The sequence below is a fragment of the Oculina patagonica genome, chromosome 2 (assembly GCF_052425735.1).
Source record: "Oculina patagonica isolate OP01 chromosome 2, crgOcupat, whole genome shotgun sequence".
Lineage (NCBI taxonomy): Eukaryota > Metazoa > Cnidaria > Anthozoa > Scleractinia > Oculinidae > Oculina > Oculina patagonica.
The window spans coordinates 27,744,416-27,763,453 of NC_135759.1; the positions used below are offsets into that span (position 1 = coordinate 27,744,416).

Sequence of the window (19,038 nt, forward strand, 5' to 3'; positions counted from 1 at the left end):
TATGCTACAAGTCAGATTTTGTGATCTTAAAGCCTATTAGTCGGTCTACCTACCATTTGAGAATTTCAACTTGCACCTTACCATGTGTTGTATTAGTACTCAGCTTAAGAATTGACATAAAGTACAAGTGACTGATTTGGTGCTTTTAATACTATATTGTAGCAAGGAGACAACAAAACGTCACATAAACCTCTTCACTTAAAGAATGTGTGTAAACCTGGCAGGAATACCATACAGATAACAGTAACAGCATGTTGCTGCGTAAGTAGAATAATTTATGATACAGGTCTACACCAGTCTTGACTTAAAAATACTGTTATCGCAACTATTCCAAATATTGATATTGATTTCTAAACTTTTGTTTCAGAAATCAAATTGTGGTGTGATAATTATTATTTTTTCCTTTCAGTCGCACCTCTTTGTCCTTCAGTTGGTTCACAGACCTTCAGTCAGCTCTGTTTTACAGAGCTTGTTACGTAAACGGCTTCTACCAGCTGAACACTGTATCACAAAAAGTAAGTGTCATAGAATTATGTAGCACATAAACTATTAATTCTAAGCTGTTAGGAATTAGTAACTTCCTGCAAGTTTGCATTTACGGCATTTCAGCCAAAATAATTAATTTTTAAAAATTAATGCTGATTATTAATGTCATTTCTATTGATTGACAGTTAAAAGAAACTTCTCGTTATGTTCATCTGCTGCTGGCGGCTCTGATGACAGTGTAGAACAAACAGCTATCAAAGTGTCACTAAAATGTCCTATCACATTCAGAAGAATAACTCTGCCAGCCAGAGGCCACGATTGTAAACATATCCAGGTACGTAGCTTTGTTATAAGGAAATCAGTAAGATTGTACTCAAAATGTTGGAAACTGTTGTCCACAACCTTTAATAACCAAGAAATTGATTTGCAATTTCCATTATTTCCAGATAACTCGTACCTTGGCAGAGGGAAATTGAAAAAGGTATCCTGAGATATCGGGCGTTCTAAGTGATCAGAGGGTAAAATTTGTATGTAAATGACCTGAAGGGAAATCGAAAAAGGTTTGCGTTCATCTGATGGCTATGAGTTATCTGGGATGTCAAGTGTACCAATGAACTATGTAAATCCACGAAAAGTTCACTATTAAATTCCAAATCTTGAGCAAAGGCACCTAACTTCAGCTTTGTTAATTTACGATTTTAATTTGTCATTCATTTCTCTAGTGTTTCGACTTAGAATCGTACTTGAGACTAAACTGCGAAAGAGGAAGTTGGAAGTGTCCGGTCTGTAGGTGAGTGTTTTGGTCTAGGTGAAATTAAAAATTGAGCCTTTTTAGACAGAATGTATGTGTACCTTATTATTTGACTCTTTTTGAAGTTGTTTGTACTGAAGTTCATGTTCATTCCTTTATTTTGCAGCAAAGTTGCCCTGTTGGAAGGACTCGAAGTTGATCAGTTCATGTGGGGAATCCTAACAACCTCCAGGTGGTTGCTATAGTTACCATTTTTACAAAACTATCCAAATTCAAATGCCTCGCCCTTTGTATTTATCTGAAATGCTCATTGGAAAAACAAGATGGCTCGTTTGTGTTGAGTTTGGTTATGTGAAGTTCCTCATTAAATTGAAGAGTAAAATCACTTACAGAGCACGAGAAACTTTTATGACATAAACTTGATGTTGTAATTTTATTTGATAAAAGTACATTCCACATTAACCATAGTGTATTCCTTTTCTTTCAGTACGGACGTAGAAGAAGTAACCATTGATCCTAACAGTCAGTGGAAACCTGTTCCTGTCAAACAAGAACCAAAAGATGAAGAATGTCAAGGGCCGCAGCCAGCCAAGAAGGCACGTCCTTCTCCACCTGATTCATTACCACTGTCTGGCGTCAGGACACCCACATCTCAAATGTCCAGTAGCAGTGGACACTACTCGCCTTACCAAACACAACCACCATCCAACCCTGGTATGAGTGCACCCACTCCTCCTGGACGGACACCTCCCGAGACACATGGTTCATCTGGCGGAGGTCAACTACAAGAACATAACACTAGTAACTCGGGAACTACGCAGGGAGCGACCACGCCCAGTGGTGAGTGGTGTGAGGAAATACTGCCTAATAAGCTGATTTCACTATTCTTAGTAGAGAAATAACTATGCAAAAAACTCAGAATATAGAAGCAGCTTTCTTTTCAGTGTTTTGTCTTCATTAAAAGAACAAACACTGAAAAGAAAGCCAATTTGAAATTCTCAGTTTATGGCATACTTTATTTCTTCAAAATGAAGTGCAAACCAGCGAAAAAACTTCGTAACAATGTTTCTCATGTAAAGGAAGTTCACATGCCAAAATTCCGCTATTTTTGAGCACTTAAAAATGGGCAAAAAACCAAGTGTCATTCTTGCCGCCGTGCCTTCAATTGTCTCTGTTGTAGGTTGTGTGTCGTACAGTGTTTGTTGACCACCACCCTGAAGCAAGAAATAGAACAAATCAGTATTCACATTGAGCTTATGTTTAATTTGCTCTTTAGTTAAGCCATGCACTGTACAATGATGTGATGTTCTTGATCTCTCAGGTGATAAGATGACTCCAAGTCCAGCCACTAGTCAAGTGACAACCCAAAGCGGCAGCCATCCTAGAGGTCCTTCCACTCCTCAAACTCCAGGGTCTCATCCCACTCAGAAATGTGCTTCTGAACGGACGCAACACCCCTCTGCCCTACCCCAGGTGCCCGTGTCAGGAAATGCTGACAGTATCGCAGCTGACCTTGAACACGACAACCTTCCGGACGAGTTTAACTTTGGTGTTCTGGAAGATCACAGTGGTGGAACAGATGGAGTAGAAGGCGCTTTAGACGTAAGTTGATGTAATGTACTTTATTGAGGAAGGGAGGCCTTGCCTTAATGAGGGGAGGAGGATAGGCAGAACTGAGAAGACTCTTTTAATGTGTAGTCAGACTATGAAACATTTATTGTACTTTTTTAAGCATATCGTTAACAGTAATTTAAGGCTATTCAGATAATGTGCAACTGTAATTGCCATTTCCTTGTTGAGTGCACAAGTTGGACATAAAACCTCCAGGCTCAAGGCAGAGCTTTCTCATGCCTCTCAAGTACTCAGAATGGAATTGACTGCTACACAGGATATCAATCTTCGTGGATTAATACTTTTATGCAGTAGGTCTTGATAGTAGTACGCAAGTAGAGATTTTCAAGAAAATGACAATTTTTTTAAGTTTACAAAACATGTTTCGACAGAAACCTCTGTCATCTTCAGTTAAATGATTTACAAAGCAAAGTTGAATAATAAGTAGACTGCAAAATGCTAATTAAGAAAAATAGTGACAACAGAATGTGAAAATGTGAAATTAAAAGGATAATGTGCAATAGTTTTTCAAAACAATACTGTTATGAATCCTAGTCGTTTATTGACCTTCTTATGATCTTTCTAATCCAACCACCTTATTGGCCTTTTTTCAGGTTTTACCAGGAACTCTCGACCCAGAAGAACTTTTTAACTACCTAACACCATCCGACCTTCCCAGCGAGGACATTCTGTCCATGTTTGAGTGATGGTGTGATGGTGGTATCGTCTACAGGAGAGGGCCATGCTAGAAATTTTTTACTTTGCTTCTTGCAAATAAAACACATATTTAGGTAATATATATTATATACATATATACTGTATGCAATACATTGATTTTCGTTGTTGTATATAGTACGTTTAAGGTTATACTTAGTAGAAAAACTTAAAGCTTAAAATTATAAGTTAGAATTTGAATTATTGTATTATGTTATACAAATCAATAGTTTTTCAGTTTTAAAAATGGAATTTTGGATCATAGTTTTACCTAACGTTTGTTTTGTAAGCAGTATCGGTATTTTAGGATAACTTTACATGATTCTTTTTTTTATGATTTATAACTCTTCTATGATTTTAATTGTTGTTAAAAAAAACGTGTAACACAGAGCAAAGGAAGAAATTTCTCAGTAACGGCACAATTTTTATTCCTGACGATCATGGGAACGTTTTTACAAGTGATGCAGCCAAAGGTATCTTAATGTAGTGGCGTAGAAGCTGTGATTTTGGGTCAAACTCAACAAGAAAAAAATTTATTATGAAAAGGAATTAGTAGAGTAGCTTTTGCCTGATGTGAATAGTACAAAACAGACTGTTTTTATACCACGCACTCAAGAGGTGCGATGGACAAAAGGAATTATTAATTATTCCAACATTTGGAACACATTTAGTAAATGCTAATAATATATGCATAAATAAATTAAAGGGGGCATGCATCCCTAACTGTACACACGCATAGATTAAAGTAGTATTTCTTTTTTTAATTAGAGGGATTTATCAATTTTAGTTCAAGTAGCGCCGTGAAAAATGTATTTGAAAAGAGCTAGTAATATCTTATAAGAATTATTGTAGGATTAATAATTTCTAGTTATATAGTCATTAGAAATAAATATCTACGCACTTTCCGTCGCAACCTCGTAACCAAAACATTTCATCAAATCATCATAAAAGCTGGAATAACTGAACTAATAGCCTTCAGTCTTTTACTCGTTCATTACTTAACCCGTTTCTTTTACAGTTTATAACCAGGCCTCTCGAACAAGTTCTTTTATTCCAATCTTTTTTCTCGACAAGTTCAATTTGATATTTAATGCAACAAACTCTCTTTTTTGTTTAAAATCATTTTGCCTCGTGTTGCACCTTTTTTCTTCGCTTTTTTAAAATGTCTTTCCTATTACTTATGGTACCAGATTTCAAGTAACAAAATACAAAAAGGAAAGTATACTATGGTAAATATAGCACGAGTACAAGAATTTGATGTTGTGTTTTAAAATGTTAACACATCGAAATAATTGTTGATGATAGCTAACTTATCCCGCTTTACCATTAATTTCTACCCTGTGGCGATTTTTTTTTATTAATTGCTGATTAACTACAGCATTTTATGTGGTTTGTTAAATATTTTGTATCTCCTTGTCGCTACTAATCAATTTTTTAAAATCTATGAAATAGTGTTGTTCCCTAGGACCTTCTTTTTATCGATCTGGTTCAGTTGTATTAAGCACAGAGATCTTGCTTGTAAGTAATTCTTTTCTCTCCTCTTCATTTTCGCTTCAGTTTCAGGCCCTTTTGCTTGCAAAGTAGTTTTGACTTTTTGAACGCTTCTCCAGAACACTTTTGATATCAACTGTGAATGCCACGCTCTCTGGGCCGACCTTTTATTATACCTCGAAAAACACGCTTTGATTCTCTTTAAGCCACATTTCATTCTAGCTAAAATGCATGCAAACCGTGTTGCTGACCGTCCAGATTCTAGACGAGGTTATGCGAATTTACCAGTGACGGCATAAAACATGGCTATGTCGTGGCCAAGTCTCGAGAAAACGTCTTTGCAAAGACTGAAATAGATTTCGCATCACCATTTTTCACTTTCGATAGACGATCTAAGGAGAGGTTGGACTGGCTGCAGTCCTTTTGCTGGACTTTATGCCCTAATGTACATAAAAGTTAACATGTATTTATATATATCTATAAATATTGTATATCTAAAATATGATTTAGCCTCTGTAAATACAGTACAGGCGCGTATATGTGCGGCCAGTATGAGATTAGCAGAAGTAAACTCTCGTATGACCGTTAAAAGTAGTTAACCCTTCCGCCCAAGATGTTCAAAAATGTTAGGGAAAAATTTAATTTATAGTAGTACATTTAGTTAGCAGTTCCATTTGAATCACAGATTGAGTGCCAATGACCAAACAAGCATCACTTTGAAAAGCCGTCTGAATTCATGATGTTTTTTTTTGAGGGGAATCTATAAATTAGATTCGTTTAATATGTTGTTCTCTAGCTGTAAATGCGTAGTAAGATTATTACAACCATATTAATGCAATGCGCGTTTTATCGTCGCATTAAGACATCTCGTACATTGTTAGGGGTTGTGTGTTAGCCCTAAGTTTGAGCTTTCTGTTAAACAACAACTCGTTGTAATCTCTCTTGTAGTGTCGATAGTAGCAAAGTAGATTTTATACCTATTTATAACCTAAAGTTTACTACTACAGTTCTGTAGTGAAGAACAAATTCTTACGAAGAAGGCTATGATAGACGTATTAAAGCCGCCTGTATGTGTAGATATTCTATATCTAAATTTTATAAGAAATAAAGACCAGACAAGTCAGGAAGTGGTTTTGTGTTGTTTATGGGGTGGGGTAGAGTGACTTTTACATTCGCCAACTTAGGGAGTGAATGATCACACCGGTACCTTTAAGACTAACTACTTCCCCCCCCCCCCCCCTCACCCACAGGGCATTCTATCCTGCAATCGTTGTTAGCCAGCTTTTAAAAGCAGTCAGTTAAAGGAAGGTTAAATTTTCTAGGAAGAAGTCTCTGGGTTGATGGTGGATATATGCTTCCGTTACTCGATTTTCTGACTCATATTTATAATGTCCAATGTGAAGTTTGGATTCTTCCTTTCGGACCATTTATTGAAAGACAAAAGGGACGGTATGGAGCGGTTGTCCAACCCCCTAGCCCTTTTCCCACCCCTTCACTCCCGCACAGACTGTACGAATGGTGTGATGATACAGCTCGTAGTTATGTATTGACCCTTTAGAGTTGACTCTTTAGCTGTAGCTTGAATGATTATCGAAAAAAACCCGCACAAAATAGAGTGCACTCCCCTAGCCCAACGGCCAAGTTTCTAACAGTTCAGTCAGCGCCGCACGCACTTATACCGCAAAAACTACGGTAACAGGCGAGCTCATCCTTCGATCGAACTGGCACACGTGTTACATGGACAGATAATAAGTTTCCAAGGGGGGGGGGGGGGGGATTTACAGTACTCAGTTATGTTTTGGGTGGGTATTTGCCGCCCAAGTCTCCAAAGTAGAACGCCGTTTTAGAAAAAAATCCCATTCTAGAAACAGGTTGAAACTTTCGTGCGTTTAAAATATCATACCCCGTTCTAGGCAATCGTCTCTAAAATTGATACCCCGTTATAGACATGTTTCTAGATCGATAGCCCAAAATCACGACCCCGTTGGGCGGCACATGTACCCGTATAGACACTTTAGGCGAGTACCTCTCCCGGATATTAAATCATAGTACCGATATATTTTCATTGATTCTAACGTTCGGAGCCCAGTTATTGTTTTGTTTCAGTCGTGGAGAATCTGACCTTTATTGTAATTCCACTAGGGCTTTCCACAAGTTGCTCGAAATTATTTAAAAAGTTGCTCGAATTTTCTGAAAAAGTTGCTCGAACGTTGCTCCAAAAATCCAAAAAAGGTGCTTTTGATTAAAAAGGTGGTCGATAGTTGCACCCAAAATTCCAAAACGCTGCTTTTTATCAAGAAAATTTCTCCAAATATATGCTAATTTCCCTTTGAAGGTAAGATTTCTAAGCAGTTTCATGCAATTTCACTGCAACAGAAGTCTCTAAATAACAAAACCTGTTAAAATACAAGGATTTCTTTCAATGAGAAAAATCGTGAAGATATCGATGACGTCGTTTGCTGACTAATTTTGTAAGGTGTCAACGAGGAGTGAGTCGAAAGTCGAAACGTCTTCGGATGTTCGACGAAAATCTTCGGCAAACTACGTTATTCTTCGGAAGATAAGATTAAATAATAATTGACAACTTGTCAATTATTATTTAATAAGAAAAGAGAATTTGCATATCTGAAATCCGCTCGCGCACAAGACAGCTCAGCATACGACAACAATGCTGTCGTGTCTATCGACTACGCATAAAGAAAAACAACGCAGAAAACGAACGAAACCACGTGAATAATATTCTTTTATTTATTTAAGTTGTTTTACTGTTGTGGTCTCCCTGTGGTCTGTTTAGTCTACAGGGTCTCCTGGGATTTTCATGGCCGTGTAATATTTTCACTTTGAACCTGGCACTAGTCTCTAATTGGCTAAGCGTTCACCTCACAATGAATTCAAGGCGGCCTGATTGTAATGTTCGATTGTTGAGCGTCTGCCGAGGATTTTTGTTCGTAGAATAGCTTTGATTTACCCAAAATTTAGAGATGTTTAGCCTTCAAAGTGTTAGTTCATTAAGAGGCGCCTTCATTAGAAGCACGAAATGCCTTCCTGCTATTCAAAATGCTGCGAAGAAGATGTCTTCGAGTTCCGATCCGCAAGATCCGTCCTTCACAGAAATGTGCGAAGGCTTCTTCGAAAATGCAAGAAGCTACGTGGAACATAGACTTATAACGAAGCCAGATCCCCCTGGCTACCGCCCAGAGAAGTTCGAGGACAAGAAACACAGGATAAAAGGTAAGCTTGGGCAAGAATAGCATTTTCCATGTCTGGATTGATTGTCATGATTACATATCGCTGCCTCATTTGTAGAGCTATCAAGCGAATTCTTTATGGTTTATGTTTACTATTTGCGAACTTTACTTAATTCTTACGCACATGAAAGCCCTTTGCACCTAAGTTGATTTGTTTAAAAGTTCCTGCGCCTATTGATTCATATCAAAATGAATTACTTTTTGACGGTAATTCAAAATGCCCATGCAAATATATATAAATTTCAAATCCGCTTCACTGGTAGATCATTAGCTTGTCACATGTGACCTAAGGGCTTTTGTGAAACATTGCGTTACGAATAAACATGAAATGCTAGCTTCGCAAGTTAATTTGTAAGGATTGTAGGTATTGTCCTTATGAAATCGCCACGTTATTTGCTACATTTCCGTAAAACCTGCTTAAATGTTAATTTCAAGCATATACATGTATTTCTAGGCTATTCTTACGACATCGTTTACGCCCCCTCCAAACCTCCGTCTGTTCCAAATATGAGCAGTCTCGGGTGACTAATAAAAGTGTCTTCGTGGCATTGTAATTTTATGGTCGTTTCGGAAGAGTTCTTTCTCATAATGTTACTTCATCTGAAGGGATGTGGTATAAAACAATATTTTTGTCAAATACTTTTGTCTTTAAAGTTTGGTCTCTAATATAAAGTTGTATGTATTTAATATTTTAATACTACTGGCTGTAAACCTTGACAAATATAACTAGAGTATAAATGGACTTCACAAAAATATCAACTTAGCTGACTTAGGGGATGAAGCTGTGATGGAAAGCAACCCTTTGTATTTTTTTGGATAAATGGATGGAAAACTGAAAATGAGACACAGTGCAGATTCTGAGTTGATCTATTTAAAAAAGGAAGAGAAAATGATCTTGTCTATTGCATCCAGTGACTACACAAAGCAAAAATGTTTTTAAATGTTTACAGGGTGATTATTCATTCCTGTTTGACCATTTCTGAACCTAACCACAGTGCAGAACAACATGTTCAAAGAATTCCAACCTTGGTTATTTGGCCCAATCAGTTACAGTGAGTGTTTAGTACTGACTACACTTCATCTTGCTTACCTTTTATTTTGGTGTCGGCAAATATGCATGGATGTATACCTTACGAGGATCATGCACCAATGTTTTGGGTTATTTTGAGGAGATGTAATTTTAACCAATTCCCTTTAGAATCAGTCAAGCTCTCTTAACAGACACTCTCAGAAGTGGATAGCTCTACTTATGGCCACCTTGTTTAAAACCTTTTTTACTCCTATCCAAACTCTGTATTTTTACATTCTCGTAAGCGGAATCCCTATATGCGGCCACGGACACTTTCGGAGATTACGTCTGAGACTTTTTCTTTGTTCATTTAAGCTCCTTTTAGCGGACACCCCAATGAATAAAAATCCTGTCAACAACCTCTTATCTTGTTTTTATCAATCAACTTCACATCGTCACAATTATTTTACAGTCATTATAGTACCATATTTAAGTTTTGTTGTCATCCACCTCCATCCTCCATTGTTACTGTAGCTGGGCACCTTCCGCAAGTGGCCATTTATCCCCTACACCACTAGCAGCCGCAAACAAGAACCATTCTCTTAAGCGGCCAGCTACATGAACTTTACAGACCCTTGTTTTGCGTCCTAAGGGTAATATGAGATAGAGCTTTGACTGAACTATTTCCCTGTCCCAAGGGTAAATGTAATAGAGCTTTGACTGTGTATTAAATCTCAACTTGATTCAGCTGAAACATACTTGACCAGTGTTTAAATTGTTATTCTAATTTCCAGGCACTCTAGATGTTATGAAACCCTGTGCTGATGTTCTTTCAGTAGTGTTTCCAATCAAGCGAGATAATGGGGAATTTGAACTTATCCATGGGTATAGGGCACAACACAGCCATCACAGAACACCATGCAAAGGAGGTTTGTCATGATTTATACATCAAGGTTTCCCTAACTGAGGCATACATGTTCTGTACATGCCAAGTAGTTTAATGTATACATGTAAATGGCCAGACAGGAACCCGATAAATCAACCAAAGGGAAAAGAAACAGGAGTAAGGAGGGGAGTTATCAAGCCAGGTTAAATAGTAAGAGATAAGTAAGGTTTGAGTTAGTGGGAGATATTAGTTATTGAGGGTTTGGTTATCGTTATCAGGATTCAACTGTACACTACAGTATACTGTAGATGCTATTTTGCTACCAAGGACAAATTCCTTTCCATTGTTTACATTTACTGGTTGCATGATGACTTTTGGTAGTTCAAGGGTGGGTACTTATTGGAGAGGGCTGGAGTGCTTTTGAATTATTACTAACAGCAGTACTGTATGTATTTTTTGCATGGGAGGCATCAGTGGGCTTATATGGTTAGCATGGTGGACTCTAGATCAAGCGATGCAGGGGTTTGAGCCCTGGCTCGGGGTCATCGTGTTGTGTTCTTGGGCAAGACACTTTACTCCCATAATGCCTCTCTCCACCCAGGTGTATAAATGGGTACTGGCGAATTGATGCTGGGGGGTAAACCCTGCAATGGACTAGTATCCCATCCAGGGGGGAAGTAGAAATACCCCTAGTCACTTCATGCAAAAAGAAAACAGGAATAAGCTCTGGCCTGTATGGGCCAGTAGGCTTGACACAGACTTGACCTTTTTTATGTACAGCATTTTTTATGTACATCTTTTATGAGCTGTAGTAATTATTTTCTTGCAGGTATTCGGTATAGTGATGATGTTGATATTGATGAAGTGCAGGCGTTAGCCACCCTCATGACATACAAATGTGCTGTGGTTGATGTTCCTTTTGGTGGAGCTAAAGGTGGTATCAAGATCAAGCCTTCGGAATACTCAGTACGTATTGAGAGGATGATTTTTTTTTTTTCGTGGTTTGGCTTGGCACGGCTCCTACATGTAGTTGTGTTTTGTTTCTTTATTAACAATCTCTTCTGGTATTTTTTTTTTTTTTCATGACAGCAACGTGAACTAGAGAGGATCACACGGCGATTCACTGTAGAGCTTGCCAAGAAAAACTTCATTGGACCAGGCCTTGATGTGCCAGCACCAGACATGGGGACTGGGGAGAGAGAAATGAGTTGGATTGCCGACTCATTTGACATGACGTTAGGTAATTTCCTATCATAATCAGAATCATCGATGCATTAATTAAAATATATAACGTTGGGTGATGTTAAGGGATCTTACCATGTTGTAGACAATTTTTTACGTGTTCGCGTGAGAGGTCACATATTTTACAGTTGTTGCAGCAATTATAATATCAAACATATGTCCAATCATTGCTGAACAAGTTGTGGTCACTTTCATTACATCACTGGTAACCATAGCAACAGTAGAATATATTACAAACACCCTTTATAATTTTCGCTTCAAGTGCTTATAACTCAAGGTGGCTCTGGAACCCACAATACAGAATTTTTTAAAACTTTGCCAATATTTGTACATTGTATCTTAACATGCTGATCGTTATTCCATCATTAAAAATGGGGGTCACTGAGCTCCTTCTTGACTTATAAGCACTTGAAGTGAAAAGTAAACCTAGGGTGTTTTTAACAGGTTATACCATTGCTATGGTAGCTTGTAATATTAAGAAAATAATCATAACTTGTTCACCAGTGATTTGGCATCTGTTTAATTCCAAAACTGTTGCATCAACTGAAAAGGAGTTGTAGTTATGTGTATTGATTCGTCAAAGCTGAGGTGCCGAAAAATGCAGGAAACTGTTTTGAGCCTCCTTGTTTTTTTGACCAAATTGCGTAAATTAAGACCCGCGAAATATGCCCATCGCATTTTCGCGAAATTATGTTCCCGTGAAAATACACTGTAAGTAACAATAAGGAAATTGTTAGTTAGTCTTTGAACTTAGTTTAGAGTTTGAGTATTAATGAAAGGCACAGTTAAACATCATAAACAAGTTGTGGTAACTGCTTGTCTTTTAATCATTTTGTAAGGTTATGGCAACATGAATGCATATGCTTGTGTCACTGGAAAACCAGTTCACCTTGGTGGAATTCATGGAAGAGTATCAGCCACAGGGAGGGTAAGTCCATTTTTTTGTATTTTTTGTTTTCGTTTTGTGATTTATCTTTCATTTCAGATGCCAGTTATTTAACCCTATTCAGCCGGGCTTTTTTTTTTTTTTTGCCGGTTCCCCCCCCCCCCCTCTTCTCCCTATTTTTAATCAATCAAATAAATTTTGGTTATTTTTTAAAATTTTTTTTTTTTTTTTTTGGTGGGTTTCACTTTTTTTTTTTTTTTTTTTTTATTCAAAAAAAAACCCCCAAAAAATATAAAAAAAAAAAAAAAAAAAAAAAAATATATAAAAAAGAAAAAAAAAAAAAAAAATTAATTTTTTTTTTTTTTTTTTATTAATAAAAAAAAAAAAAATAATAATTTATTATATTTTTTCTCGCTCCATTTATTTTTAATAACGGCGCGCCCCCCCCCCCCGCCCCCCGGTCTGGATAGGGTTAATTTTTCTGTAAACTTCAGCTGTATAAACATGAATGTTTCGATGTAATTAATTATTTTTTTTTGGGTTGATCCTTTATCTTACATTTTTCCCCACTGCTATCTTTAATCAGTTGTCAATTTTTTTCAGGGTGTTTTCCATGGAATAGATAATTTTCTTAATTCAGGTAATTTTTGTTTCATTTATTTATTAAACTACTAACATTTAAATAAATGCTAGATAAATGAAAACTGAAGTCTCAACTAGTCAGTCACTCTTTCTGTTTCAGCTACTGTTAGTACCCGGTAGTAATGATTCAATTTAGCACACTCCATCAAATAATAAAAACAACAATAACAATATTGTAATAATTTCTTCACTAATAATAAATTGCAAACACCCACTGTTACAAGACTGAGTTCATCCCAACACCATGACATCTTAGTTGGGTTAAAGCTCATAAGATCTTAGTTGAATAACTTTTATACCACTTCAATTTTTCATTGTTTTGTATTTACTTGCCCTTTTGCAGAAAAATATGCTCATTTAGTTGGCTTAGAAACTGGACTCCGTGGAAAGACATTCATAGTTCAGGTAAATAGTAATTAAAACATACAAAACTACTTGTACATATGCACATTGTACTGTATGCCACCGTTTCTGCAGACTAACCTCTCCTTAATTAAAATGATACAGCCAAATCCCTATTACGGACAGTTCACTTGGTCTGAGAGAGAACAAAAATCATATACCATACATATTAATTCGATTTAGTGACACTTGTTCGAGGTGGGCACTTATTGGAGGTTGGGCGCTTATTAAACATTCACCATTTTAAGCAAGTAGTAAGTTTATTTTGCAACAAAACAATAAATAATAACAAAAGGTGAAAATGTACCAAAGCAGAATTTTAACTGTTCATTGAAAGTTTCTTTAAAATACAAGACAACTCGGTCTTCGGGGCAGTCTCTTAGTAGTACTTTAGTAGTCAATTTCAATCTCATTGTCACTAAGGTCAATTAGCGAGCTTTCTGGGGTGGGCACTTATTCGAAGCTGGGCGCTTATTAACCTGTCCTACCTACTGGGTGGGCGCTTATTAACCTGTCCTACCTACTGGGTGGGCGCTTATTCGAGGCTGGGTGCTAAATCGAATAAACGGTAAACTCTACCTCTGTTGTATGGACCCTTACATGTACATAATATGGACATTCTTCTCTGTCCCTTTGGTGTTCGTATGAAAGAGGTTTGACTGTATATGGACAAAATGTGTAGAGTGAAAGCGTTTCTTGTAAAGTTAAGTTTTTCGATACTTGAAGGTCAGAAGTTTTATGTCCAGCTGTTAATTTCCTATGTTTAATTCTTACCGGTACATGAAAAAAAAAATAAAGTAAGAAGGCTTGCCTTTACAGTGTACCTATAGTTATTCTAACATAGTAGCTAGAAATTATGTGACATTGTTTTTGATACTTGACAGGGATTTGGTAATGTGGGTCTTCATACTTGTCGATACCTGCACCGCGCTGGAGCCAGATGTATTGGAATCATGGAATGGGATGGCAATCTTTACAATGAAGATGGAATTGATCCTAAAGAACTTGAGGATTATAAACTGGTACAATAAATAAAATAATATGTTTAAACCACCACAGTCATTAAGTATAAAAATCTTATTGATTTCTTAGTTGCAGCCAGATTTGTACACGTACAGTACATTGTGTATTAATTAATAATTTATTTATTTGCAATGTTGTTGATGTTTTCATTCTTTTATTTATCATTGATGTAATAATTTTTTTCTTCTTTTATCAAGGACAACAATGGCTCAATTAAAGGATTTCCTGGAGCAAAGGTTTGTTCACTTGTTATTAATAACATCTTGAAAACCAAACTTGAATTTTATTTTAGGTTGTCACATGTCAAAACATGCTAGCCAGCGTAGCTTGGCGTTCTAGTCAGTCAGGGAGAGCAAGAAAGCGCGCGCGAGCAAAGCGACGACGGGAGAGAAGGACATGCACATGAAGTAAGCCTCTACCTGTCACACATTGCTTCACACGGCTAACTAGATTACTGAAAAAGAAAATAAGATCATCTATTCCACATTAATGGGATTTTTCCTGCTAAAATTTTAGATGTTACTAGATCCCAGCTTGAACCTTATAAAGCCACTTTTCATTTACCTCGCATTTTGTTGAGTGTTGCAATTCATATTTACACAAACGACGGTAGTGGGCCAGGCCGCCCAGGCAGTGCTGGGGGGCGGCGGGGCGGGAGACCGGAGAGCGAGACGAACTTGAACATTGTTTGGTTTTCTTGTTTCAGATGACAGAAGAAAACCTTTTAGAAGCTGAATGTGACATATTGATTCCTGCTGCCAATGAGAAACAAATTACAATAAAAAATGCTCACAAAATTAAAGCAAAGGTAGGTCTTTTATTGTAGTTGCAAAATATTAATATAAACCATCCACCAACAACTTGCTTTCGCCTTGTTAAACAACAGCAAAGCATGCATATCTTGATTGCTGGCAGGGATGTAAACATGTCGCTAATTTTGTCTACTGGCTAATTAGACTGTGAGCAGTCTCAGACTCTTTTAAAGCCAAAAAAGAGATACTGTTAGCAGTCTACTGGCTTATTTCACTGGCTTTAGGTGGAATTCCACTGGTGCATAATTTTTTACGCGCACTTACAACCCTCCAAGTTATCCTTGGTGGCCATGGCCACGACGCTAGTTGGTGCAGTGACAGTGCAAAAGCTCCGCTCAATCCCCCGATAGTCGCCAGGCTGGCGAGGAGAGGGCCAAGTCGCAGGTGACTAAAATGGTCTTACTGGAGGGTTGACTTAGGTGCATGAAAAAATTTAGAGACAATGTATAAACAACTTGCATAAACGTCTGCGCAAGTCGTTCATACATTGTCTCTAAATTTTTTCTCACATAAAAAATATAGTGCATGTCAGTGGAAATCCACCTTAAAAGAGAGTTTATCACCGGCTAAAATTTCACTAGAAAACAAAGACTTGGAGAAACTTTGAAGGAAAACAGGCCAGAAAAGCTGGCTGAGATTGTTCATGAGCCTTCTTAGTTTTTTCTTTGCTACATCACTGTTGTTGTAGGTGAACATATAGATACAGTACATGGATATTTTTACTTGCATTGTGCAAAGGGCAAAAAGAGCACAACCACTTACATGCCACTAGAAGGAACGCGTATCCATTAAACTGTAAATAACCCATTACTAGTAGTAATTATTGTAATATTAACTTTCTCAGGTCATTGCTGAAGGTGCAAATGGGCCAACCACACCAGCAGCAGAAAAAGTTTTAATTGAAAATAAGAAACTTGTTATTCCGGTAAGTCTGTTTTATTGAAGGGACTACATGTATTTCACGGATTTTACCAGATTTTTGAACTGCCAAAATTTTTATTAATTTTGTGTCGCAGGAAACCTGGAAATAATAGTCCATTTTTGTTAATAATGAAAACTATTAACAAAATTCTCAAACGTGATTGGTTATCAACAGCCCGATTTGAGCATTAATAGGACAGTGTACGCGTCATGCTTGTAATTGGACAGTATTCAAAAAGATGTTTAGCCATTTCACAAATCTGTTGCCATTTTTCAACCTACCATGGTGTCATTCTGGTTGCATCACTGAAAAGATTATTTTTGATAGTTTTAAATACCTGAAAAATTTACTACATAACAAGTAGGTTCACGTTAACAGCTTTGGAAATGGCTGATCTTAAAGTTTTTGTTATGTTTACTCCTGTTGACAGGATATGTACTTGAACGCTGGTGGTGTGACAGTCTCCTACTTCGAGTGGCTCAAGAACATTAATCATGTTAGTTTTGGTCGTCTGACTTGGAAATACGAGAAGGAAGCAAACTTTAATCTTTTAGGTAAGGGATCTGTTTTCCTTGCTTGCTGTGAGTGCAAAAAGGGTTTGCTGCCCCCAAACTCTGGAACGCTCTTCCTTTGGTCATCATGTCTTAGGACAGTGTTGCTGGTTTTAAAAGCAAAGTTAAGACATACCAGTATTTGTTTTGTAAAGCGTTTTCATCCGAATAATATTGTATTCTCCGAGAGTTTGAGTAGTTAGGGCTTGTATCTTTTTAACTTGTAACAGGTGTTAGAATTTTAGTTTTAAAGTTAAATTTAGGGCTTTTAACTTGTAACTTAGTTTTTAGAATTGTTGAAATTTTTACCTTTAGCTTGTAACTTGTGCTGTGCATATTCCTATGAAATTTGTGCACTAAAAATTCATTAGTATTATTTGCTAAATTACATGTACATGATGGGATTCAGTGTCTTGTACAGGGTGGCCACAAGATCAGTTTATTCATGCTGTTGCTCTCTTTTGTTTTTGATGACTTGCTTTCTTTGGTGCAAGTGTTTCTTAGCTTTTTCTGCTTTACCACTGCAACTGTCACACGGTATTAGCATTACCGTTTTAATTACGGGGCAACACAACAGTTGATTTATAGATTTTTCAAACATAATTTTCTTTTGCTTTTCTCTCTTTCCCTCAACAGCTAGCGTTCAGGAAAGTTTAGAAAACCATTTCCAAACACATCCTATTCCTATCAGGCCTTCTGCTGAGTTTGTTCAAAAGATTGCAGTAAGTAAACTTCTTTCTTTTTTTACAGATCGTCTCTACCCTTCTCCACCCCTATCCACTCAGAGCGTTGGTTATTAAATTCTTTTTGTTTTCAGGGCGCGTCTGAAAGAGACATTGTACACTCTGGATTGGAGTTCACAATGGAACGGTCAGCCAAGGTACGTATTGGCACTCCTGTCAAATAGCGCGATTATTAGTCTACTCTCCAGTCATTGGCTTAGAACCAACCTTTTGCCAGGGTTTGGCTAAAGCAAGTTACAATTAAAACGACGTCAAAAAGAAGACTCACTATAGGCTAAGTCTTTTTTGCCAAAAAACACTGATGTGCCAAGCAGTGAATTAGTCACGTTTACTGTCAATTCTGTTCTTAAAAAACAGACGCGGTAGCCGTAAGGTAAGCGCGTTCGAGATTGAACAGTCTTGGTTCGAATCCTGCTCGGGATTTTGTGATGCGTTCTTTGGCAAGTCACATACAACACACAGTGCCTCTCTCCACCCAAAAATATTTTGATACCAGAGATCTTTTAAAGACACCTGACAAAATGCTGGGGTCCCATTCAGGGGGAGTAGCAATATTCTTTGTCGTTTCATGCTTCGAAAACCGGGACCCGAGTGATGAAGAAATTAATTCCCAATGTTCAAGTTTTGACCTGATAAAAGTTAGAGAGCTTATTTGTTATCCAGAACTGGCTGAAGAGACGTTTTTCTTTGCCCTCAATCTCCCACTCGAGTGTCTTCTGGGATTCAGCCCAAAAATTCCATACTGATGACGTTTCTACGAAAAAAACGTGTAATGCCTTGGTGTGGTTGTAAATTCAAAACGGAGCAACAACCAATCACAGACTGGAATTTTTGGGTCAAATCAGTGAAGTGTTTTGAGTGCGGAAAAAACAGAGCATGCGAAGAGAAACATGTTAACTTTGCACAAGCTATGCAGACCAAAGCAAACAAAAACTCGGAATTTATTGTCCTTTTTCCTTGCAGCAAATCATGCGCTGTGCAGAAGAGTATGATCTCGGACTCGACGTTAGGACAGCTGCTTATATTGTATCCATGGAGAAAGTTTACAACACCTACACTGTGGCTGGATTCACATTCACATAATAATCCGAGGAATGGAACCAAAAATAAATTACTAGATAATTTTTTACTGAACTGAAATGAATGAAAGGGCCGGGTTTGTATGATATTTATTGTAACCGGGTTGTTCGCGCCAGCACTGACATGTCAGCGGTGAACGTGCGGTGCTGGTCACGTGAACCCTGTGTGCAGGACTGGACGAGATGATTGACAGCGCTCCAAGTCGAATTGGTTTACCTGTAAATGCAAATAACTGAGATCCATGTTAATATGGTAATGCTGCCTGAGACACTGCAACACTTATATTTATAATAAAATAAAAATCGAATTCACGGTAAGGTTAAATTTGTAAAACTGTACGACTAATAAAAACAATAAACCATCTTCCTATTTACATGTAAATGGTCCACAATGTTAACTTTAATTCTCTCTATAAAATCTCGTGGTGTTTCCTCTTACTGCCTAATAACGTCTCAACTTTAGAGTTTGTAGTTGCCATTCCTAATGGCTATGAAACACGTGAAAAAAAAAACAATGCCTCATGCCTGTCAAGAATATTA

At 37.3% G+C, this 19,038-nt stretch overlaps 2 protein-coding genes across 9 annotated transcripts in view; both read left to right on the forward strand.

Moving 5' to 3' along the window:
* LOC144643837 (zinc finger MIZ domain-containing protein 1-like) overlaps positions 1-6,180 on the forward strand; it is a 43,548-nt gene extending 37,368 nt beyond the window's left edge. For 7 of the 8 annotated variants that reach the window (XM_078503213.1, XM_078503211.1, XM_078503209.1 and 4 more), the window contains 8 exons: positions 163-261; positions 410-515; positions 672-820; positions 1,209-1,276; positions 1,404-1,472; positions 1,725-2,077; positions 2,559-2,839; positions 3,463-6,180. In XM_078503213.1, the coding sequence (XP_078359339.1) occupies positions 163-261; positions 410-515; positions 672-820; positions 1,209-1,276; positions 1,404-1,472; positions 1,725-2,077; positions 2,559-2,839; positions 3,463-3,555 (1,218 nt within the window). In that variant the 3' untranslated portion in view covers positions 3,556-6,180. The remainder of the gene's footprint in view (positions 1-162; positions 262-409; positions 516-671; positions 821-1,208; positions 1,277-1,403; positions 1,473-1,724; positions 2,078-2,558; positions 2,840-3,462) is intronic. The other variant, XM_078503210.1, reaches the window with a different exon arrangement.
* Positions 6,181-7,951: 1,771 nt separating this feature from the next.
* On the forward strand, positions 7,952-18,880 carry LOC144643881 (glutamate dehydrogenase, mitochondrial-like). Its single transcript, XM_078503268.1, has 15 exons — positions 7,952-8,284; positions 10,105-10,239; positions 11,026-11,162; positions 11,286-11,436; positions 12,278-12,366; positions 12,928-12,964; positions 13,310-13,371; positions 14,253-14,390; positions 14,589-14,627; positions 15,098-15,199; positions 16,048-16,128; positions 16,556-16,679; positions 17,313-17,398; positions 17,494-17,556; positions 18,383-18,880. The coding sequence occupies exons 1-15, from the start codon at positions 8,035-8,037 to the stop codon at positions 18,500-18,502; spliced, it is 1,614 nt and encodes a 537-aa protein (XP_078359394.1). The 5' UTR covers positions 7,952-8,034; the 3' UTR covers positions 18,503-18,880.
* Positions 18,881-19,038: the final 158 nt, after the last annotated feature.

Excerpts from the sequence above, each read along its gene's own strand:
- LOC144643881 (XM_078503268.1), top strand. The coding sequence starts at position 8,035 with ATGTTTAGCCTTCAAAGTGTTAGTTCATTAAGAGGCGCCTTCATTAGA. Across the intron at positions 14,628-15,097 it reads AAGGATTTCCTGGAGCAAAG|ATGACAGAAGAAAACCTTTT; the intron begins GTTTGTTCACTT and ends TTCTTGTTTCAG. Across the intron at positions 16,129-16,555 it reads ATAAGAAACTTGTTATTCCG|GATATGTACTTGAACGCTGG; the intron begins GTAAGTCTGTTT and ends TCCTGTTGACAG.